Raw genomic sequence first — 25,677 nt, 5'->3', positions numbered from 1 at the left:
TGTGTGTGTGTGTGTGTGTGTGTGTGTGTGTGTGTGTGTGTGTGTGTGTGTGTGTGTGTGTGTGTGTGTGTGTGTGTGTGTGTGTGTGTGTGTGTGTGTGTGTGTGTGTGTGTGTGTGTGTGTGTGTGTGTGTGTGTGTGTGTGTGTGAGCTGTGTCTCTGCTGGTGCTGGCCAGTGTGCTTTGTGTTTGCAGTGAATCATTGTGTTTTCAGGAAGCTGTGTGGATGAGTAAGACATGAAAGGAGGGGTTTGGGAGGCGGGGTTTAAAGGTCTGACCCGATGCTTATAAATTTGATTGAAGGAAATTGATTTGATCCTTCCAAATGTCTTACCTTTGGTAATCAACTTGTTCTTCATAAATCCACGCTTTTGCTCCAGGATTCTGCTCTAATTTAGAGCGCAGGTGATGACACATCTTTTGTGGTTGTATATAACCTCAGTGAAAAAAACATCAAATGCTTCCTCTGTGATTTGATCCAGAGGGTTTATATGAGTTTAGCATTCTGTTGTGATAAGATATGAAGTGTTGCGAAAGAAGTGTGTTTGCGTGTGTGTGCGTTGAGGACAATGCAGTAAAAGTATTTGTTGTATTTTGTCATCTTTTAATCGTATCTTCTTGATTGATTGTTTGTCTATAAAACATCAGAAAATAGTGAAAAATGCTCATCGCTATTTCCAATATCCCAAGTTAATGATTAAATTGCTTATTTTGTCCAACTTACATCCCCAAACCTGTGGTTTCCAGATGTAAACGTCTCGTTCATTTTTCTTGTAGATGTAAAACTAAACGGTACGAAAGATTCATATCTCTTGTGCCAATCAGTGATCGCTGCTGACGACGAGTGGAAGCTAAAGAAAGCTGATTTTACAACCTGCAGTTTAAATTAATTCAGTTTGAAGTTCTGGGTCAATTTTGGATGAATTTAGCAACTAGGAAGCTCTTTGAATTTGCTACTGCTCTGATTCGTGTCTGTATGTGAATAGCTTCTTCTCCATAGCAACAGCAGCCGAGGCTCATGGGTATTGAAGCATTTTAAGCCAACTCCTCGCCATAACTACGGACAAAACACAATTTCTCAGAAACAAATGTGAAAGTATTAAGATGGTTATTACATGAACCTGTGGGATGGTGACGTTATCTGGGAGAGTCCTGTGTCTCTGTGTTGAATTATAGCAAGGATATCACTTTAAGAAAAACACTTTAAAAACTGAAAGATTTTTACTGCTAAGTCTTAGAAATAAAAAGAATTGTCAATACTCAAGTTTCCAAAACACATGAAAATATCAAATAATAGTAAAGACTCTCAAAATGTTATATACCAACATATTATTCTATCACATATCTGCGCATTAGTTTTCTTATTAATAGAAAACAATGATACTGATGCAGTCGCCTAATGTCTTTCAGAACCTTTTTCCCTCTGTGTGTTGTATTTCAGATCCCCTGATGCCGAGCTGTGGTGACGCTGAGAGGAGCAATTTCAGTGCATCCCAGTGAACACACACCACACACACACACACACACACACACACACACACACACACACACACACACACACACACACACACACACACACATATATTGTGGAGCCTTTTGGATACCAGCCCTCCACAGGAGACAATGAGAGGCTACCTGCTGACTGCAATCTTTCTGCTGCCCTTGGTGAGTAGTTTCTGTGCATGTGTCTACAGTACGGGGGAGACTGGGGGCAAATGCAACACAATCCATTCCACCAATCAGAAACAAGCTAAAGTGATGACACTTGCTCTCTACATGCTCAGTAGGATTCTCTCAGCAGGATCATTTCACTCCCGCAGAAGTTTCTAACTAAAAACAGATTTAGAGGTATGAATGTTATTTTTTGGTATTTAACAGTATTTTTTCTTCTGCTGCACTAAAGTTTACAAGTCTGTGAATTTAAGCTTACATCAATATTATCTCTGGCTTATTGGTTACAAATGAACAATGAACAACCGATGGTAAAATGTGTGTTGCTAGCTAGCATACGAGATTTTATGCTGCAAGATTGGTGGCAATTGTGAAACTGTGTCCCAACTGCCTCCGAGCCACATGGCCCCTATGTAAGGACCTGGAAATTAACATATTTCACTACATTTAAATGTTAAATTACATTTAAAAAGGGTGTTTTAAAAAGAATTAGTTTGTTCTAGTATAGCAGCTCATCAATAAACACACTTTTTCGACAAATTAATATGTGTTTTATATGTATTCAAACAATATATATTGTTAGTAAAGTGTTAATATCATATATTTCTATATATTATACATATGAGGTGCTTTTATTTGAGATACAGTGCGTTAAAGAACAGATTCACACAGAAACTAAATGTCTTCTTACCTGTTATTTATCAAGCCAGATTGTTTTGGTGTGACTCGCCTAGTTTTTGGAGATATTGCCCGTAGAGATGTCTGCCTTCTCTCCAATATAATGGGACTATATGACACTCGGCTTGTCGTGCTCAAAGCGCCAAAAAAATACTTTTGAAAAACAGCAATGTCTCTTCCCAGAAATAATGACCCGGTTACTCAAGACAATCCACAGACCTTGTTGTGAGCAGACGTGAAACTTTAGGAGCATACAAGAGTGTGCAGCCTATTCTTTCTCATCTTCACATTTGGTTTATTTTCATACATGTACTCTGGTGGGCGTGTGCTTGCGTGTAGGAGCTGGAAGCGTGGAAATCACCATATGCTGCATCAGCACATCAGCATAAATTACATGTCCTGGATCAGCTCTGCACAAAGACAACTGGCTGCATCTTAGAACAATATCAGATGGCCCCGCTGTCCTGAGAGCTGTTACTGCATCCATCTGCTGTGACTCACTTTTATCAGCCATCTCATTGAAATAAAAAGCAAAATGGAAGAGTTGTGCAAGATGCGTGGGAGGAATTTTATACAGCACACTGATGCAGCACAGCAGCAGTTTCCCTGGTGAAGCTTCACAGATACACACAGTGTTTTTGGTTTATGTGACAATAAATGTAACTTTATTTGACGATGACATCCTAGGTATCATCCTCTATCTATGACTTTGATGATGATTTGTACTGGTACCAGTCTAATGATGGTCACTGGGGAGATTATAATTAATTCACAATGTGACCTTGTAGTAACAAACATCTCTCTAACCTTTAAGTTAACACTGCTCCCAAACATGTGTGACGGGTTCCTCCAGCTGACATCTTCGCACAGTGCAGTCTCAAGCTGACCTTCAGCGGCTGATGTGGCAGACACGTCTGCTCTGATGTACTTATTGTGCGTCAAAGCGGTCTGTACGCTGGGCAAGTGGTCTGCAATGTCAAATTTTAGTTTTATTATCTGTGCTGCACGGTGCTGTGGGAGCTACTCACTTATCTGGTCCTCGAAAATAGCCTTGGGGAGGTTTCCGTTCAGAGGCTCTGCATCCTCCAAATGGACGGTTTATCTGCACAGACATCTGTGCGATGGAGAGGAGAGGAGTGACTGGGAAAGCCAAATTAAAAACACACTTAAAAATAAAACTAATTGATCTGTCCCCTATGCAATGTAGTCATTGTCCTGATTTAGCAGTCCTCAGTTAACCTGGATTAGATGGCAGCTAAAGGTTACTAAAGGTTGCACCATTAAAACTTAGAGGAATATCTATTATCCATGATCTTTTTTGAATTGTGCGGTTCGAATTAAAAGCTTGATACCACTCTCATATCTGTATGTTAAATATGAAGCTACACCCAGGAGACGCTTAGATAGCTAAGCACAAATACTGGAGACAGAACAGCTCGTCTGGCTGAGACTAAAGAAAACAAAATCTGCCAACTAGAACCTGTAAGGCTCACTAATTAAAAAGTTATGCCTTTGTACAAGAAGTGTAAAAATAACAATTGGCTGTTTTACGAGTGGTTGTGTGCAGGATTGTTTCTTGGTTGGGAGCAATAACTTCCTGGAGTCTTAGAAATAGTCACAGCACATAACCCCTTCATAAAACTACAAACGTCAGCAGGAGCTACAGCTGCTCACTCTTCAGGAGTGTGTGTGTGTGTGTGTGTGTGTGTGTGTGTGTGTGTGTGTGTGTGTGTGTGTGTGTGTGTGTGTGTGTGTGTGTGTGTGTGTGTGTGTGTGTGTGTGTGTGTGTGTGTGTGTGTGTGTGTGTAAAAGCGTGCGTGTCTATGCCATAAGATTAGCCAATAAAAACAGCAGTAAATATCGATTGTTATTATAGTATAGTATAACAAAAATGACCTGAAATACAGGATTCTACATTAATACATTAATGTAGAGCACATTTAATACTGTCACCTTACTGGCCTGTCTGCACTCATGCCAAACAGATATTAGTCATCTGCATCCAATTATTTGTTGTTTCTGGAAAGCCTTGCCTACAGTATGAATTGGCTCCTAGCTGGTAACCTGCGGCTTTGCAACACGAATGCTTGCTACGGGTACAAAGAGGTTTTTTTCTTTCAAGCAATGCCAGTGTGGGTTTCATTAAATAATATATCAAACCCTATTGACAACATGAAAAAGTGACTTCTTTAATCTCCTTTTTTTCGTGTTTGTTTTTGTTTAGCCAGCATGGTTTCTGACCAGCGTCCAGTATTTGACAAATGTTGTCTGGAAATGGAATCATTCATGCAGTGATTTAAAATGCTGCCCACGTGCAGTGTGCGATGGAGAAAGGAAGTGAGTCCTAGGACATCTTCTCTGTCGCTTGATGCTCTATCTTATCGAGGCAGCGAGGCCTGGAGTGAATTCATATTAGAGGGCCGAGAGATAGCGTGATGAGTCAGCCATGGCTCAGCGGGCGGGGACATATTGCACCTATCAGTTCACTGCGAGAGGGAAGGAGGGAGGTTGCATGAAAGCTAAAGGTGCAAAAACAGAGATTGGCTTTAAGAGAGCGAGAGGAAGAGTTCTGGAGAAGTTGATAGACATGCAGTAACTCTACTACCTCCGGGTAATTTATTTCCCTCACTACACCTACTCTACTGTATTTCAAAGAGAGGCAGAATATGGGGGTGGTATACAAGTTTCAGAGGAATTTGATGTGATCGCTCTAAAGTGTATGTAAATGAGCAAATCTCTGGAGAACCACAGTTTGGAACCTCCTCTAACAAAATCACTGATCCACCACCAGCTTGTAAACTCAGGAAGCAAAGAAGGAGAAGTATAGAACAAAATGGGTTTTTTTAAGAACACAGACCCAAAATATCACTCTGTAGGAGGATGAGTCATAGAAAATAGTTTTACATTTTAAAGGAAGAGGCTACTCCTGAATGCTTTGTCAAATATTTAACATACACCGGCAGGAAACAATTAATACAGGGACACGGGATAAGTTGGTCTTTTTCTCTCTGTATTCATTTGGGGACAACACATTGACATATTATGTTGTTACATTGAACATGTCAGCAAACAGTTACTGATTTACACATCCAGCAGATACAGAGCAACATTGGCATTTATTTGCACTCCTATTTCTGACCACTTAACACGTTTTATCGCCTCTCCTTCTAACTCTGTTTGGGGCTCCACCAACTCACGAGGGAGTAATCTGTCTCTCTAGATGCTCAGTGCTCCACTATGTTCACCAGCTAGTGGCTAACTTTGTGCGGTTTGGTGCTCAGTGGGTTTATCAGAGCTTTTTCACTCAAAACAGCTGCCTGCTGCTCCAAACAAGGTAGTTGAGAGCAGTGAGAGTGAACCAAAACAATGAGCACTTTCAGAACACTGTTCTCAGTGGTGCAGTGGTTCAGTACAGTCCATATTTATTGTGACACTGTGTGTGTGTGTTTTTGTTTATTTTCTCCAGGTGGCCTCAGAGTCCGAGCACTGTATCATCAAGCGTGAACATGAGAAATGCATGGACAGGATCATGCTGCACAACCCCAGCGACGAACTTGAATTAAGTAAGTGAGGATCTGGCCGCGAGTATGCATGTGTGTTCCTCTCCTCGCATTCCTTCTTTGTGCATAAGTTGGCAAGAAGCCTCAGGTTTTCATGGCTCTGCCGCTGTGATTTAATTGTGCACATCTGGGGCTGCTCAGAAAACACATTGCTGCAGATGAAAGTCGTGCATCTCCTGAACAAAAAAATCGAACTTTCCGCGAACGAATGACGAAAACAGGCTCTGTTTTTTTCCATTTTACTATCTGTCATTTTTCTGTTCATCCAATCAGTTTTTGAAAAGGTCATAGAGCTTTAAGGATGAAAGAGTGCAGTTTTCTATCATGTTCGTATTACAATACATCACCTTGACAGGGCGCTATAAAGGACAGACCATCTGGTGGTATACAGTTCACAAACCAAATGTCTGCCTGTAATGTCACGCTGAGCTGCTTTCACGTTTCTCACATACTTTTTTTTCAAAAACACAGGAAACTTGGTGTGTGATTCCTGGAAGCAATTAGTTTCTTGGCTATGGATTGGCGGTTTTCATTAGCAACTACTGCAGGCCTCCCGCTGCTCCAAAGTAGCCCAACAGACTGCATCTCCCAGAGTGCACTGTGACTCATGGCTTTGCTGACAGACACGGAGCGCTTTGAAAAAACATGAAGCATTGAAGATTTAAAGATCTAAGACAACAAGTTAGAAGAGGTTTTTCATCTGCAGATCTTAAAGGTCTGGTCTTCAGTCTTCCTGTGTGCTACACAGCAAACTGCATATGCTCTTTTCAGTGTTTTATCTAAGTTTTATTTTTGTTTTTAAATCATTTTTACGTATAAGTCAGTTCACTCTAGAATGTATGGTTGAATCAGACACGCTGTTGCTGTTTTATTCCCGTATTCCTCTACAACTTCTACAGTTTGTTATTGTGCCATTTTCAGACTGTATAATCACACATGTTCGCCTGCATCGAACCTTTCACCGATCCCTGTTTCCTCCTGTCCCTTCTGCTGATAGCAAATCGTTGGTAAGGAAATAAAAAAGCCTGGTCAGCAGAAATCATGGGGGTTGAAAAAGTTAAAAAGGGGGGGGGGGGGGAACAGGGAAACAATAAATAGGAGAAAAGAGAAAGAGATAAGTAGTGGTGGTCTGCTTTTAGCCCGGTCAGATGATTTATTAAGACCCACTCTTAAAAGCATATTTCTTGATTTATTTGTTATTATATTTTTAATTGAAGTGCTCTGGCCTCAGATTAGTCTGCCGGCCGTGTACAATTGCTACATAATGATTTGCTGTCTGGTGCTGTAATCACTGTGTAGCTGAATTTAGCACACTGCTAAATGAATAGTTGATATAAAATGGCCTCTACACAGTGTTTATTATTTCAGAACTAAATGATCCTCGGTGAACAGTTTCTGGAAAGCAACTCAGAATGTAACAACTGCACATAATCTAAAAATTCATATGTAATAAAAGCTCATAATACTCTTCATAGTAGCCCTTCTAGTTTTACATGACACAAGTGTAGTCCTTAATTTCAAGCAACTAGACTTTGTCTTTTTGGTCTCGAAGACATTTTCATCAATGAAGCCTCTTGAAAAAATGTAGAACTACGAGATATCCAGTGACCTGGACCAAAGAGAACCATAACAAAGACGATGCTGAATTCAAAATACTGGGAGATTTTTAGCATGTGAAATATTTTTTTTCTATTTATTGAATATTAACTAGTCTAGCACACATTAAAACCAAGCATATGCATGTGATACGAGCATGCAGAACAGTATCCACAAGAAGAAAGCAATCCTTGCGAAAGAGCATTTCTGCTTCACGTGCACAAATCATGGATGTATAAAGAGAAGTGGATGCCACATTGGAGACGGGGGAAACTTCATTCTTATGAAAGTTGCGCAGTAGCCAAAATGGCTCGACTGCCGGTTGGGAAATAGAGCATAGAACTAAAAATGTGAGCAAGCACACTATAGCGTTTCCTCTAGCCTTGCCTCCCAGTAGGTCAGTCTCGTTCACATGAACAGAGGAAGGAGAATATTATTTTTTTATTCGGAAAAATGATTAAATAAGAGTTATTTAAGTGTTTTCTACTGGGAAGTTTATTTACCTAAAAAAAGAAATTATTATTTACTGATGTGTCTTTCCCAATTTAAGTCTCTGGGAAAAGGTCTTTCTGGGCCCTATGGCATCACGTGATGCATCTGGAAGTAGTCATTTGTAAAATAACTTTGTGTTGGTCAGACAAAGCAGGACGTTTGACGATATCATCTTGGCCTTCAGGAAGTAGTGATGGGTGTTTTTTTTTACTATTTTACGAGTTTTTATTGGCAAAACAATTAATTAAGAAAATAACCGACAGAAAGCTTAATATAAATAGTCGCAGCTCTATTTCAATTTGGCAGCTCTTTTTAGAAGCATTTGTAGGATTCTTACAAAAGCAAATGGATCACATCCACATGCATATCTTTCCAGGATCTTCATGACATGTCTTTCCTTTCAGACTGCTTAAAGTAAAAATGAATGAAGAGAAATTAGCTCTGATTGGTATTCTGCCACTGTTGCACCTCATGACTCAGAATACAAAAACAAATCTCATTCAGTCGTCAGATAAGATCAGCTTTAATGAGAAAAACAATGAATGTCTGTATGTGTTTGTGTACACGTATTCTGCACTATGCATGTGCAGTATGTGTGTGGATGCCATGCTGTATCTTTGCAGCCCGGTGACCATTCAGCGTAGGATGTAGTGTGAGATAGCCAGTGATGCAGACAGAGTGCTTTATTAAGCCGGTTACCTCTGTAGCTCAGTGCTGCTCATTTGGCTCAGATCTGCCCTTTAAAAGGTAATTGGCTTCGTGTCCAGCTCACCAGACAGAACCAAAACAGATTAGAGAGCCAAGCAGAATGCAGAGAAAGGTCTGCAAACACACACACACACACACACACACACACACACACACACACACACACACACAAATGCACATCCAGGAACACAAACACACAGATGCAGCCATACTCAAAAACACCCCTCAAAATGCATGCGTGTAAACACACGGTGCCTCTGCAGCACCATAAAACCACCCGAGCATAAACAATGTGGTAAAACCTGGAGAGATGGTGGAACAGAGAGTGGAGGGACGGGGAGTAGCTGGAGATAAAGGACATCATTGAAGCATGAAAAGAAAGAAAGAGAGACGGAGAAATCAAAGCTGGGAGAGGCCGCACTGAACTGACTGTCAGGAAATGACTGAGGGAGATGAACAGAGGGAGATCGAAACAGAACAACAACAAGACATGGAAATGGGTTGAGGAAGATTTAGTTTAAGCTTGTTTGGGATAACGTTGGGATAAAACGTTCAGTTTGGATAGAATCAGATGAAATTGACATTAAAAAAAGGTTTAGGTGTAACTTGTAAATTGTGTAAAAATCTAGTTCAGCTTAAGTAAACACAAATCTTTGCTACTACTTAACCATTCACAGCTAATGCATGATGGCTTCTCGCTCCAGCGCTTGCACAAACGCTCACCCCTCTGTATTACATCTCTTACATTGCTCCGCCATTTAACTTCACTGTGATTATCAACATCTTGTACTAAATGTTGTGCCGCCTTTCGAGTGCTGGAGGTAATATTCTGTTGGAGGCTGTGCTTAGTGGTGAAATTTAATTAGTAACAACAACAACAGCATGCTCAGTAATATGAAGACAAGAAGCTGATCGTTGCTAGTGGCTTAATATAAGAAGGACATTTGCCTTGAACTCGTTCCTTCGTTCCGTGTGTGTGTGTGTGTGATAACATGAATTTCAGTCTGATGTTTCAGTTAATGTGTAAGTTTCAGGTTCAATCACTTACACAAAATCCCTTACGCGCACAATCTTTTTAACGTCTCAAGAACGCCTTGAGCGTGAGGATAGAGTGTGAGGATAGAGTAATGAAGTGATGACATTGTTGGACAGACATGCCAAGCACCACGTTCTGGTGGCGCTGCAAGAAGAATAAAAGTGCTCATAAGTGCTCAGCTTTATGGAGCTTTATAGTGAGTTTCAGCTCGTCAGCTTTGTGGACTGTACCTTTGGTTCACCCTCACTGCTCTCATAGAGCCGTCTTCATAAGGCAGCTGTTTTCCGTATGTTACCTTCCCAGCCAAGGGCGAAATTTACACTCTGGTGAACGTTTCTCCCTCCCTTTTCAAAATCCTATATCCTTGTCCCCCTCATTTTTATTGTGTCAGGGTTGATTTTAATTGTAAAATGTCTCGTAACGTTGTTCCCTTACTGTCCAGCGGCACATTTAAATGCGAAAGGATCTGAGTTGATAAAAGAAAGTTGATACACTCATCTGAGTCAACTTCAAATATTACTGTGCTCTCATAACTATGGGCTAAATTACCTTTTTTTGCCCTGTTTTATTTGACAGGCTACACCACAGGCTGCTCTATCTTATTACTCAAGAGAGATAATACAATTTGAAAGCTGCCTCATCTAAGCAATAGATTTGTCCATTTGGATGTCAGGAAAATGCTCAATACCTTTGGAAATTAAACTCTAAATCCTTATCACCTTGGATACAAATGATTCAATTGAATTTGTGTCAGTATCATTTCATCACTTTCATTACAACAGAAATGCCAACAGGAGCTTTACACTGACCTCAGTGTGTTTGTGTTTCTCCTGTCTCCTCAGTGTGTCCGTGGATGTGGGACAACCTGACCTGCTGGCAGGCGGCCAATGTTGGCGAAGTTGTGGTGGTCAACTGTCCAGAGCTCTTCCACGACTTCATGGACCCTGAGGATGGTGAGGAGATCAGCTATGTCCTCTCATTTGATTTGATCTCGTGTGTATTTAAAGAAAAATGAATTGCATTCGGTTCAGTTTAGCCCGAGGCTTATTTTTTATTTTCAGAGATGGGGAGGATCAGTCGTAACTGCACGGAGGAAGGCTGGTCTGAACCTTTCCCTCACTACGTGGATGTCTGCTTCTTCTTCGACAACATCACTAAACTTGTACAACCTCTTGAACCTCATCTGAATTTCACATTGCATTTGTCACAGACATACATGACTAACCCTCTCCCTCTGTCTCCCACATTAGGACACGTACTTTGCCTCAGTCAAGGCCCTGTACACAGTTGGCTACAGCACATCACTGGTGTCTCTGACTACAGCCATGGTCATTCTCTGCAGGTTCAGGTGAGCGTCACAAACTCAGGGCTCTCAAAATTGGTACATGATATGAAAATAGGTTTTATTCATGCTTTTCTTTGACCATTTGAATCCTAAACGTCATCACGCCGACTAGTCCACCTTCACAGCCTCGTTGTGTATACTCATGCTCTCTCTCTTCTCTGCAGGAAGCTCCACTGCACCAGGAACTTCATCCACATGAACCTGTTTGTGTCCTTCATCCTGAGAGCCATCTCGGTCTTTATCAAGGACGGCGTGCTGTACGCTCAGGAAGACAGCGACCACTGCTTCGTACACACAGTCAGTAAAGACATCTACTTCATTTATACTGTGTGGTCACTCAGAAGCCGTAGTACACACATCACATACATACATGTCTTGCCGATAGATTGCTTATCAAAGAAAGCAACTATGACCTGTTTGGTAAATATGCAAACAATGAATTTTCAGTACACAAGGCTGAATGTTTCAATACTGTAAAATTGAAGCAGATAATTGCAAAAATGAAGCCTTTCTTGTTCTAAATGATTGCTTCTCTGATTGCTGGAAGGGTTTGGAGTCAGTATAAGAGTGTTGGCAGTCGCAAAACGTTGTCAAGAATATTGTTAATAGGTTCCAGAGAACATAATTAAAGGATTTCATCAAAGTGCAGCATCTCGTTTTATAAAGGAAAACATGCGTGTAAAATGTGATCAAGCGCGGACTGTTTGAGATACAACGAGAAGTTCATAGACAGACGGATTGAAACACTTCTCCTCCAGTCTTCACTGTTTGATGCGCACCTTTTGAAGGAACTTCAATCACATGCAAATTTTTTACAAAAAAAAGCAAACACGCTATTAGATGCCTAATATTCCCTGATTACAAATGCAGAACAAGCTCTTAGCCTTTGTCTGGTAACAACACACAGCTCAGCGTTGTTAAGCAGGCTTGATAAATAAACCTAATTAGGTACGCTAATGGCTTCAGCACGGCCAGTGGAAATCTTCTACCAGAGGCTCATTAACATGTCAATGGTTACTCTGCCCCTTTTTTTTCAAACATGCTTTACCGTTGTCTCTATGGCGATCACAGGTCACTACTGTGGCCTTGTTGTACCATGCTGTAATGGGTTGACCTCACACTCAGAATATGGACTCTTTCATTAACATGATGTCATTCGATTACAGCGACCCACCTGACATGTAGCCTATCGTGGGTGGGTCCCTATAATGTTGGCCGTGACAACGTTTTTTAATCCACACATAGTTGCTAAATGCTACATGTTTGAGGGTAAATGTTGTGGTTAGTCGCAGCCCTGTCCTTCGGGGGAACAGCGATCTCCGTTTACACTGTGTTTTACAGGAATAAGGACGTTTGTCATTCTGACATTTATCGTCTTGAGCTTTTAAAAGAAAGGTTGATGATTAAACATGGATTCAACATTTTGAGGCTGCAGCAAAATTCTTTTAATGAGGATGAAACGACCAAGAAAGCTAATTTCCCTCCTATATCAAGAGCATATTTAAATATACCTGTAATTACGAGGGTATAGCAAATGGCTGACGGTACCGTTCATATTTTTATATACTTGCTCCTAGCTAACTGAAGGAATAGTACACTATATATATATATATATATATATATATATATATATTTATGAATGTATAAAACCATTAATTAAAATGTGAAAATAAATTATTTTAAAAAACAGCTAAGAAGTTAATCAAAATAACAGAAATAGACTAAATAGATATCATCTTACCATATTGTTGCACTTCTTTCTAAGTGAGAGTTCAGATGTTAAAGTCCCTGATAAGTTTCCCTCCTCTTGTGTTTCCCCGTGTGCAGGTGGCCTGTAAAGCAGTGATGATTTTCTTCCATTACTGTGTCATGTCCAACTATTTCTGGCTGTTCATTGAAGGTCTGTATCTCTTCACTCTGCTGGTGGAGACTTTCTTTCCTGAGAGACGTTACTTCTACTGGTACACCATTGTAGGATGGGGTGAGTAACCTTTCCTGAGTAGTTGTCATTAATGGTCAAAAGTTGCAACTTTTCTGTCTAATCACACTGTAAATTCAGCCGTTTATGCCACAATTTAAACTTTCAAAAGTAATTTACTTACACCTATTTTGGGAAAAATTAGATTTTTATTATCAATTTTGTAATACTTAGAGGAAAAGCGATAGCACGAGACTGAATAAAACATGTATTCTGGATTCTCATCACTTATTCCGTACATCTTCATCCTGAAGGTCTCATTAAAACAGCTTTCTATTTATTCATTTATTTGCCAAGATCTTTGAGATTTCAGCCAAACTTGCCAGCAAATATAATAAATACAATTCATGTTGATAATAATAAAAGTATTATTACAGTCTGGAGACAAACATTTCAGCATTCTATAAATACAAATCTATGATAGAGTATCATTATGACAATTTTCTCATAATTCCTTTCCATTTTTTAATGATTACTGTTATTACAGGAACTCCCACCATCTGCGTCACTGTCTGGGCAGTTCTGAGGCTCCACTTTCATGACACTGGGTATAACTCCTCTTGGAGCTTTACATTCTCTCCATGTCGACCATGTTGTTCGTAGCGTATAAAGCACTTGAGAACACACTGTTTGAGAGCGGTTAAATGTATCTCGTTTTGATCCTGGTAATACAATTTCAGATGAGGAGGGGATTTACAAGTTCAGGCATTTAAGGGAATAGATCATTGTTACACCACAGATCATTTATTTATGTTGAAAATGTTTTTTAAATCAAGAACTGATCATGTGTTGCATGGGATTAAGTGTCAGCTCGTCTTTATCTTTTATAATTTGCTGTGCATAATACATGATAAACTATGTGAGTGTAAGCAAATAATCATCATTTAGAATTATTTGACAGATTTTTCTAAAAAAGGTTAAATCATGATTTTAGCCCAGCTTCCATTTTACATCCTGCTCTCCTTTCCAACCCTTTCCTCCACCGTCCTTATTCTGCAAATGGCCACTTGCTTGACGTATTGTATGATGCTATTTTTTTTTTTCCAAGTGCTGATATAGAGTGTTGAATGATAATTGAAACCCACTGTTCTCCTCCTCCTCCTCCTCCAGATGCTGGGATACAAATGAGAACACTGCCCTCTGGTGGGTGATCAAAGGACCAGTCGTGGCCTCCATTATGGTAAAACGGATGCTAATGTGTTCATTCAGTTTTTCTTGTGTCTACATTTGTACACATGCTCTGCTGTTGCTTAACCGACTGTAGTGTAATTTATGACAACAAGATTTATGTTATTTGTTTTCTCAGATCAACTTTGTCCTCTTCGTCGGAATAATCATCATCCTGGTGCAGAAGCTGCAGTCCCCCGACATCGGAGGGAACGAATCGAGCATTTACCTGTAAGTTCCAATCAGCAAATTCATTATCTCCATCGTTGTATGTCTTCAGAAAAATATGGCACATGAAAAATCGAGTAGATTTTAAGATCTCTAGTTTGCTGAGCACATAAACAACCCTGCAGCTTAAATACATGTGATTCACCTTTGCTTAAAGAAGGCTGTCAATATTTACAACAAATGTTTATTGTCAGTATATCCCATGAGAATATTGAAACCAAAAGTAACTGATCCCTCTAACAAGGATTTCCTGTGTATATACAGCCTGATATATCTTACTTTTCAGCGCAGAGGAGCTCCATTGTTGTCTAAAAACACAACAATCAAAAACACAGTAATGAGACAGACTGTTCCACGGGATGAAAAATTCCTTTATTACAGTAGACATGAGCCCTGTAGTTTATTTTGGGTCAATCGTCCTGCTGTAAATACTCACCAGAGCCTCAAATGTGTCTTAATCCGCAGCTAAAGTAATCCCCCAAATGAATGAGTCCTTAACATAAATGTAACTACTTATACAGATTTGCAGAGGGAACAAATGGGCTTGGGACTGAGCGCCTCTGACAGGGTGGAGAAGTTAGAAGTATTGAGAGACGGACTAAAACATTGTTGATTTTGGTCTTTTCATGGGATTTGTTGATGATAAAAAAAGTATAGAATATTGTTTCTTTTTCTTTGGATGAGTATGTCCCCTTTAAATATACTATCTAATACTAAATTAACATTTCATAAACAGGAACCATGTGTTATTTAATGGGTTGTTTTTATCCATAGCAGTTTTATTTTCACATTCCTATCATTAAACCTCCAATGTGTCATCTTAGACCCTTTTCAGAATATATTAATTTGTAGTACCTGTTGGCAGGAAGCGTGAACCTCATTATGGAGTTGTACTGTAGCCAGACATCACTCCTGTTCTGCTCCCACCGGACGGCGTCTTTTGAGGCTCTGCAGATAATGTCATTCTCATCTGTTGCCTAGACCTGTGCGTGCGTGACCAAGTGTGAAAACGTGTGTGTGCGTGTTGTGTGAGACTGTGTGTCTGTGTCCCTAAAGACACTGTCTCTGTCTTTGTTGTATTGTTGTGTTGTCTTTGTGCTGTGTAGCAGCTGTGCTCAGAAATGCTTCAGTGAGCCCACACAGGCTGTTCAGCATTCGTGCAGGATGTCAGAGTTATCCACCATCACACTGTAAGTGTGTGTGTGTGTGTGTGTGTGTGTGTGTGTGTGTGTGTGTGTGTGTGTGTGTGTGTGCGTGTGCGAGTGTGTGTGTGCGTGTGTGTGCGTGTGTGTGCGTGTTTGCCCACCGACACACGTTTGTCGAGTGTCGACTGCATGTGTGTATATGGTGTGTGCTTTACACCAGGGGTTCTTAAATGCATTCTCACACACACATGTTTGTACTTCTATACTTGTGGGGACCCTTATTGACATACTACATCCTCTAGCCTCTAACCATAACCATCACTGAACCTAAACTTAACTCTAACATGAACCTTTAAACCAAGTCTTAGCTCTCCAACAGGCCTTTGAAGGTTCCGCCCAAAGTGGGCGCGGCTGAATTGTCCTCACTAAAACTTAACCGGTCCTCACAAAGGTAGACACACAAGAATGTATATATACACAGCATTAAGTTAATCTGTGTTGCACTGTGTGCCTCGCATCATTTTAAGGTGTCATTTGTTGTTTGTTTCTGTGTATTTCCATTTGTTATCTGTATGTCAGACACTATGTTTTACTGCATGATGCAGACACAGCTAAGATAAGGACACAATGAATACTCTATATGACCACAGGGATAGATTGTACATGTCAACAGTTATGTGTTTCTCTTCTCAGTCTCAATCTTGTGATCATTTTCACCTAAAACCGGATTAGTACACTAAATCTAAGCTCAGATTTAAAGGATAAGACTTGTCTTATTCTATATTCTTATTGTCAAAAAATCCCATAAAGGACCAGAACCAACTAAGTTCAACAACACTATTTAGTTTCTGATTTCCTTACCACATCCCCGTATCAATTTGATCTTACTGAAGATATAGTTTTTTTTTAAATATATTTCCTTGGCATTGTAAACAAACATAAGTCAATAATTAGTGCTCTAGTGAGTATTTATGTCAGTGAGACAGTGAATGTGGAATTGGCTCATAATAAACTACAGGCTACAGGTTTATCGTGATAAAGAAACAAGTGACCCAGCTCATTAATGTTTATAATAGTTTTTGGACAACAATGGAGCTCTATTGCAAATACGAATAAGATATTAGACTTTGGCTACACAGACAATACCTGATAGTGGGATCAATTAATTATTGATTTTAGTTTTTATGCGATTTGTTGACAATAAGGAGTATAAAAAAAAATCTCCCGCCTTATCCTTAAAAGTGAACACTAAAATAATCATAAAATTGTGACTGAGCCTGCATTTTAAACAACATTTGTCATAACATTGCATCATTAGCTCTGTTCTTGCATCACGTCCAGCTGTCCAGCATCAGTAACACATGATTTATTAAACTGTGTGTGTGTGTGTGTGTGTGTGTGTGTGTGTGTTTGTAGGCGTCTGGCGCGCTCCACCCTCCTGCTCATCCCTCTCTTTGGTATTCACTACACTGTGTTCGCCTTCTCACCTGAAGATGTCAGCAAGAGAGAGAGACTGGTCTTTGAACTGGGACTGGGATCCTTCCAGGTATGCTCGAACGTCCGGTTTCAATTTAAGAGAAATATGAGATGATGAATGAGAGAACATAACGGGACGATAAATATTCGAAGTAAACTAAATAAAAAATACCTTGATTTCCACAGCTATGCAGCGAGCTTTACACACTTCCAATAATGGAGAGCCGTTGGGCTTTGACGTTTTTCCAAGCAATTGCAGGCACAAAATTGGACAACAAGTTTAACAATATTGATTACAAATTAAAAGAAGTCAAACATTCGCTACTTCCAGCTGAGGATTTGCTGCTTTTTCTTTGTCTTATTTGAGTGAATTGATTTTTTATTTTTTTATTTGGACTGATGGTTAAACAATATGAACGGTTTGAATCACTTTTGAGAAATTGTGATAAGAATTTTAAACTATTTTCCTATTTTGTAGTCGGTGTAAGCATGTAACATACGCCATGAAATCATTCACTCAAGACTTCATTTTTGCCAATTTGTATAAATTTGATATTGGGTATCGACACCTCTGCAACAATTAAAATAATAAACAAATCTTTACAGGGAAATATAAACTTTTTTTTAACAAGCAGCTCTATAGTATGTCAAAATTCCACAGAAGGGTAGTCACGAGTCACGACGTGGTCTTTACTGATGGCACATTACAATTCCTGGACACTGAAGTTGACATTTTTTCAAACGCTTACTTCTGCTATTCAGAGCTGACAGCACACACTGCTTTGGAGTATAGCTTTTATCCATCCCCACAGTCACTCTTTTTGATACGTCTTTAGCCTTGGTTGATAAGGATGCAGTTATTTTTTTTAAATAAAGCATATTTCAATCTTAAGCTGTTTTTCTCTATAATTTGTGTTCTCTTGTCTCCTCCTCAGGGCTTTGTTGTAGCTGTCCTTTACTGTTTCCTCAATGGAGAGGTAAGCTTTTACTCCCATTGATAAACAGTTTCCCTTTATGATATTTTACTCGGCTTCTGGTTTTTTTCTAATACTTATTCATACCAGAAATGCTCTTAGTGCTATTTGTGATGAAGATAGCACTTGAACATATTTTAGGATAGATGTCTCTAAATACTGCAAACGGTAACACTTTACTTTAAGCCCTCTATTTAACATGTATAATATATACAAACATTAAATTACTTATAACAGCCATTCCCAAAGACTAGGTCGGGACCCACAGGTCTTCTATTTAACATGTGTGTCTGCAGTACAACTTTGAGTCAAAAAAGGAAAATTGTAGCCTACTTATGACATCACATCTTATATAAAAGGCTAGCGGACATTTGTTCAATTGATGAGAGGAAAAAAAGCAAGAGCCTGTTAACTAAATGCATTCATTTTGTCTCATTTATAAAGTATTCATGTGTATATGTTTTCAATCTCACATCAAATGAAATTGTGATTTATCTAATGCTAGTTAATAAATTAAATTATAAGAAGTGCTTCATTAACAAATAAACAACAATACAATAAATTAATATTATGTTTATAATAAATATTACATTTTGAATATACATCTGTAGTAGGTACCACATCTGCCACAAGTAAAAATAGCTGCCCCTGATGAAACGTTCACGTTTTATGAGTTTTACAAATCTACTGTAGATTACAACATATGTCAATCTTGAAATATCCACTTTCTTTAAATGACTCTTGATTTCAAACACAGTTTAAATTCCATGACTTAAGTCTCTTTAACCATGACACTTTTGAGTCTCACAAACACCAGAAACAGCGTGCTGATGACAGAGAACAACAATCACTCATTTTTGACAAATGAGTATTCAAAAAAAGTGCTGTAATTCTGTAAGGCCTCGCTCATCAATAAAGAAACATTACATTTGTTCTCAAATTAATTAGACAATCTAAACCTATTGAAACATACAATGCACTTCTGTTCTTCCACAATGCTGACAAAAAAAATCCTGTCGTCAACTGACCTCTGATGTCACAGATGAAGACTTCATTTATGTGATTAAAGCTTTAATATATTATATTGTCAATCCTTCATTAACTGTTTACACACCAATTATGAATGCGTCAAGGGAATTATAACTGTTGACAAATACATTAATAATATATTAAAGTGTCACTTACACAACTTAAGTGTACTGTACCTTATCGTGGAGCTGGTACAGCTTAAAGTACATTAAAAAATGACCTTGTGAAGTTTCTCCCTGAAGGTGCAGTCGGAGATCAAGAGGAAATGGCGCAGCTGGACCGTGAACCGGTACTTTGCTGTGGACCTGAAGCAGCAAAGGCACCCTTCGTTGGCCAGCAGCGGAGTGAACGGCGGGACTCAGCTGTCGATCCTCAGCAAGAGCAGCTCCCAGATACGAATGTCCAGTCCGCTGGCGGAGAACGCCAACATCAGCCTCCCAACCTGAGCGTCTGATTGGCAAGAGTCAACTTAAAGGTGCCGTTCCACTTATGTACATCCAGACCAACCAGAGCAGACCAAAGTGGCCCCTCATACCTCATTACATTTTGTAGTTTGGCCTTTCGAAAATGAGGTATTTCTGAAAGCATTTACTGGAGATCCATTAGAGGTACATAGCTGACGTTCATACTTAATCCTTTTATTTCACTATACGATACAATTGAATTAATTTGAGTATTTCAGTTGACTCTGCAGATTGTGAACTTTTCAAATTTTCAGATTTTCTAACAGACAAATTCCATTCCATAGATATTAGAGAGATATTAGAAATTCCCTTCCTACCAATGTTTTTATCTTAAATGTAGCCCCTATTATTGTTTAATGTATAATTAATATCAATGTAGAGTTTGGTGCCAAAAAACAGTACTTGTTGTAAAAAAGAAAACAGTAGTTAAACACCAACTGTAGGGGTCATATTTGTCTGTTGGTGTGTCAAGTAAATGTGCTTCAAAGTGCCATACAGGTTGCCTGACTGGATCTGATCTCATAACAGTCCAAAGTGAAGTAACAACCAAACGTCCGCCTTGCTTGTACAAATGCTCATTGTTTAAATGTTTCATCTTATAATTTAAACATTTTTCTACAATCTGCCGTAAGTACAGAGTATGTCAAAAGATATATCGAGAACAAAACAAAACATGCATAACGCAGTATTGTAATGACCTTTTCAAACAAAAGGAACTGGAGCCCAAATCTGTAGACTTCATCACATATCCTGAGGACCCAGAAGATCCTGCCCACTCTATTCTGAGCTATTTGTTTGTATTTAATAAAAACACAGTGTACACAGAAGAACAAAGTGCCAAACTGAATGAGCACTGTAGAGCAGGGGTTCCCAACCTGAAGGTGAATATGAGGGGTTGTGAAATGCCAGATACAACAATGTAGGAAAGAAGAGCATTTTTCTGCTCCGTTAAATTATGTTTTATTTTTATTTTTTGGTGTAAAACACCAGATAGATTCATGTCTTTCAGGCTTGGAGGTGTTTAAATTAACCCATATGTGAAGATAAAATGTGCTTGCAGCTCGAAGAAATGTGTAACTTTTAATTGACTTTGTATTGTTTTAAACCCAAAAAGGTTGGGACCCACTAGAGGACATCACAGTACATGAGGGAATACAACACTCTATTTAAAAAAGAATCCTTAAAATCTCCCCTCTGACCTGATTTATCCTCACAGCTAGTGTCAGTAGTTTCCTCCAGTTGATTTTCCTTTCACCGACTTGTCATTACCATTCTTGCAAACTGTGAACTTAAATGTGCCATTTAGCGGATGATTTCATCCAAAGCTTTTCTCATAGTGCCATTAGTTCATATGTACAGCATTTTATCATAGGCGGCGAGAATCAAACCCTTAACATGCTCTTAAAGATAACACTCTTTGTCCTCTTTTCTCTGAGCATCAGCCCATCGTGCCACATCAAATTGCTCTTCATTATAATTTTGTTTTGATGAATCACCTCCTACACTCATATTCCAAAGTGCCTAGTCAGTCACACATAGCTCTCACTTTTATTTCCAGTACAATGAACAGATATCTTAAATGTGTAGTAAGAGTCATTTTCTGCAAAGAATGTACAGAGTGTTGTGTTTATATTGTGAAGCAAAGTTATGCTACGAAAAAACAGTTTTGCTCATTTATTGGTGAAATTATTTATGAGAAAAGAGTCCTGCTGTTTTTTTTCTTCTTCTTTTTAATCATGAGTTTGACAAGACTTAAGTAATAGCTCTACGTAACTTCTGTTTTATTTGACCTGCTGGTTCCAACTATCATCTATAAGTCCGTTACAATTCAGCACCAACGCCAGACACATAAACAGCTTCAAAACAATACATGTTCTAACAGTCAACACAAAAATGCTTTAATGTGACAGCTCTTGACAATCGCAGTGTGTTGCCCATTTTTTTTCTTTCTCTCTCTTTTTGTTTGTAAGCTAACAAACAATAACTGTCCAGACGTGGAAATAATTTAAGATGAAATGTGAAACGATGTGTACAGCAGGATTTATCCACAACATTTACTCAAGATATTTATTTTTTTGTACTGTCATCTGAATGGATTATACGATTGTAGTGTCTTAAAAAGATGAATTGACAATTATCGAACAGAAAAGGATGTACATTTATTTTCCATGAACCAGTGCCATGCTGTGAAATGACTCAATGTACAGTATACATGCTTTCTTATGTGTAATTTAGTTGTATGCCTGATGTATTATTTCATTATTGATATCGACTCTCTTGTTGCTATAACTGGTGAGATGTGTGGCACAATGTCTCATTTCTAATTTTAAAGAAAACAAAAAACACTCACACAGGAAATTGCTGTCCAAAGAGGACATTGTGAGAGAGCAAAGATATAAACTCTAAAAAGCAAGATAAAAAACAAACACTACTGAAGAAGAGATGCATCGGATTTATGCATCTGCTTGGCTGCTTTTTGACAAAACAGTGTGTGACAAGAAGATACTATCACGGGAACTCGAGCCAGACGTAGAAATGTTTTTGTTTTGTTTTTTTTGATTAGGAAGGTACGAGAAGGTGGAACAACTGCGACAGATAAAACACAAAGTGTGTACGAGGGTGTGACAATAGAAAACACTCCGCTGCTGCTTACGTGTTCTATCACCAGCCGTCATTCTGAGTCTGAATCAGCTCAGATGGAAACGACCATGTCTCAAAGCTGTTACTGTCTGTGGAAAGAGGAGGAGAAAACTCCTTTCATGACCATGTCTGCGCTGTATATTTGTTTGCCACAAGGTGGCAGCAAATCATTTTAGTTGGGGGGGAAGTTAGACTGGCATTGATTTGCTTTTTGAGCCTTGTACTTAGAATTTTTGATGAAATAGGTAGTGCTTATTAACATTGTTCACTTTTTACAGCGTTGATTTTTTTTATACAGAACTAAATCAACAAGCCTACAAGTTCAATTTTTCATAATGAGGTCAAATGTGCCCCCCTCTCAATCCCAAAATTCCCTTCCGGTTCACTTTAGTTTCAAAACAAAATTAACTATTTGAATTTCAAAACTTGCTGACATATGAGGAAATATTGAGAATTGGGGGCACCTTGTAGTGACCGTTCCTCTCTCCACAAACCACTTCTTACAGTTACTTTAGTATTACGGAAGCACACTCGTCTTTTTGTGTGAAAGAAAAGCTCTTGACACATTTTCTGAAAGCAATAGTCTGACATTTTCGCTAATGAAGCTACAGCCGGTTAGCTTAGCTTAGCACGAAGGCTGGAAGCAGGAGGAAGCAGCTAGCACTCCAATGTTCCCAGGGTCTTCATTTTATAGCCCTGTATTTTCTCCTGGATTACGGTAGTTTGGTTCAATTTACGTGGTAAACATTGTAAATTTAACCAAATAAAAACAACAAAATTACTTAGTTATGTTTAGGCAAAATTGTTTGGTTAGGTTTAGTAAAAACATCATGGCCACTGTGGAGATTTCAATGTCTAAAGTCAAGAACACTGTTTGCAAATTTAAGGATGTTGATTTCAAAGAGTATGACATCAGCTAGAAAAAAAAACATTGCTGAGGAAACTTTGAAAGGTCTCCTTTGTTGTAATAAGGAGATATTGAGCTGGGGAACATCGTCCCTTGGGGACATAGATAAGCTCCCAGCTAGAAGTCATTGGCTAACTAATAGATACCTTATCTTGACGAGATAATTACAAAACAGCTGGCAAATATTTGGTGTATTTCCCAAAATGTCAGGCTATTCCTTCTTCTCAGTGTGGCATATCTCTGTGTTTAGATGCCTTTCCTTTGGCGGTTGTGCGTGTTGAGCCAGTTTTATCAAGTGTGAGTTCCAATTGATTGCCAATGAATTTTTGAATGTACCGATGTTACTCAGCTGCTCTTAAATGTCGCCTGCTATCAATTTGCCATGGTGTACAAACGATGTCTTTTCTTGATCACATACAATGCACTGTATATTTTCGGCACACAGGTGGACCTCTTGACGAAAACCTGTAATGTTTGTGACCGTGTTTTTGTATGTTTATGTAACTGTTTTCAGAGTGTGTGTGTGAGTGTGTGTGGAAGTTGGAGCAAGTGTATTCTGTACACATGTGTACGTAATGACAAGCATTATTAATGAGGATATATGTAACTTAAATGTCAAAAGAATATCTATAAAGCTTCATCCATATGATGTTCTACCTGTGACGGTGTGTCATGTGTTACATGCGTTCTGGTGTCAAACATTTATGTCCCAGGTTGTGTAAATTTGACTGCAAAATAAATCTATCTGTGGTACATTGTTGCATCTCGAGATTGTTCTTTGTTTCCCTCAGCTGTCCCATCCATTAGAATGGACAGTGTACAGATTTGGCAGTTTATGGGTACTTCATTACTTTGTTATCATAAGAGGAAATTATCTTGTACAAACATTTATGGCTGAATTAGATCTGTAAAAGCAATTATTTTTAATTTAAGGATTATGAACCGTATGACAGACCAACTTTCTGCTTCTCTTTCCTAATGTTATCCAAATTAAGCTTCACATCAACATTTATGAACATCTTTCCCCAAGCATTTAATACCTCAAACACCAAGCCTACAATGTGTTAAAATAAATGAATATACTCAAACACAAAAACAGAGCAGTTGGGCTACTTCTCAAACCAACATGTTTCATTTATGACTGTGCCCAAAAGCTGACCCTCACTAAATACACAAGAACAAGTAATATATTCAGTGTGAAATAAAGTGCAACATTAAATCATATTGTGTACTGACAATGACCATCAAAGTGCTTAATGGAACAGTCCAGTGTATTATTCATGGTTTGTGAACTAGAGATGCATCGATACAACCAATATTGAACACAAAAGCCAACACAGAGGTATTTTTTTGTGTTCATTTCTTCATTAATGAGTGCAGGTTTAACAGACGTTTTCAAGGCTTCGTCACATTTCCCTGTTCTTGACAATCTATTGTAAAGGGTTGGTTTGAACATTTTACATGCCTTGTACTCCCCCGCATTGTTTACACCAAATCCCCCCAGCACTCCTTCACCCACCCTCAGCAGAACTGGAAAATTCCAACACAGAAATGTATCTTAAGACACTCTCACTATGTCAGTTAAAATGCTTCATCTTGTTACCGTACCTTTTTAAAGCCACGTTACCATGTAAATGCTTCGCACAATGTTTTGTTTTGGGAACGTTCACGCTAAAATTAAAATTATAAATAAATATAATAAAATAAATTTGGTATCTCCTGTAGTGCAAGAATTAGGATTATCACATCTGGCAACAGCATAAAAAAAAATGACAATGCGATGAAGAAACAAATCAAGCTCATGAATATTCACAAAAACTTTGTTTCAAATGGTTTCAGATGGCTCATCAAAGCAGACAACTCCTTGAAATAAGAAGTCTTGGATGACGTGACGTACCCAATATATGGCAGCTTCTCACACACACAAACAAACGCAGACACAAACACACACAGCTTTGAATACACTTTACACTTTACTCAGGTCCCAGATCTTCATCATTTAAAAATCCTCTCTAAACCAGCAGGTGAATTTCTGCACAAAAAAATCAATTAGCACATCAGTTAGCACTCAGTCCATATCACTCCTGCACATATGTTCAGTCTGCACCAAAATAGAGAAACTGCCTCTTTTACGTGCAGCACAAAACAATTAGACGAGTCAAGCTATTTTCAAATAATTTAGCCAAGTTGAAACATCCATTGTTTCCACAGCGGTGTCTTTATAATTCCTCAACATTTGTTCACTTTTGTACTCCATCTGTAAATCAACCCTGTCTCCTACAAAATGACATTCCTATATAAACTGCACTCTCAATTACGTTTTAAAAGATTACGGTCACAGTTTAAAACACGTGGTTAACGTTGTAAATTGAAAAAAAAGAAAATATATGCAAAAAAAAACAAACACAAAACTACTTTATTAGGTTTAGTAGAAAAAAAATCAATCTCACTTTAAACTCGTCAAATACAGACAGTTGGTAAATGGCCCTCAGCGTCTCATATCAACGTAAACCCAGCCGCGTCACTATTAGACGCTCAGAACAACTGACGTAGTATAAAGAGCGAGACCACACAGGGCAGGCTAA

At 38.7% G+C, this 25,677-nt stretch overlaps 1 protein-coding gene across 1 annotated transcript; it reads left to right on the top strand.

Moving 5' to 3' along the window:
• Positions 1–1,564: 1,564 nt before the first annotated feature.
• On the top strand, positions 1,565–23,306 carry LOC142956720 (pituitary adenylate cyclase-activating polypeptide type I receptor-like). The gene is made up of 14 exons (XM_076098450.1): positions 1,565–1,663; positions 5,814–5,910; positions 10,582–10,692; positions 10,801–10,901; positions 10,990–11,087; positions 11,249–11,381; positions 12,912–13,065; positions 13,550–13,610; positions 14,173–14,242; positions 14,369–14,460; positions 15,564–15,647; positions 17,019–17,148; positions 18,014–18,055; positions 19,324–23,306. The coding sequence occupies exons 1-14, from the start codon at positions 1,622–1,624 to the stop codon at positions 19,525–19,527; spliced, it is 1,419 nt and encodes a 472-aa protein (XP_075954565.1). The 5' UTR covers positions 1,565–1,621; the 3' UTR covers positions 19,528–23,306.
• The last annotated feature ends 2,371 nt before the right edge of the window (positions 23,307–25,677 follow it).

This window comes from Anarhichas minor, unplaced genomic scaffold (genome assembly GCF_050575085.1).
Source record: "Anarhichas minor isolate MPS153535 unplaced genomic scaffold, ASM5057508v1 ptg000024l, whole genome shotgun sequence".
NCBI classification, from domain to species: domain Eukaryota; kingdom Metazoa; phylum Chordata; class Actinopteri; order Perciformes; family Anarhichadidae; genus Anarhichas; species Anarhichas minor.
This window is presented reverse-complemented; position numbering and strand designations above follow the sequence as displayed.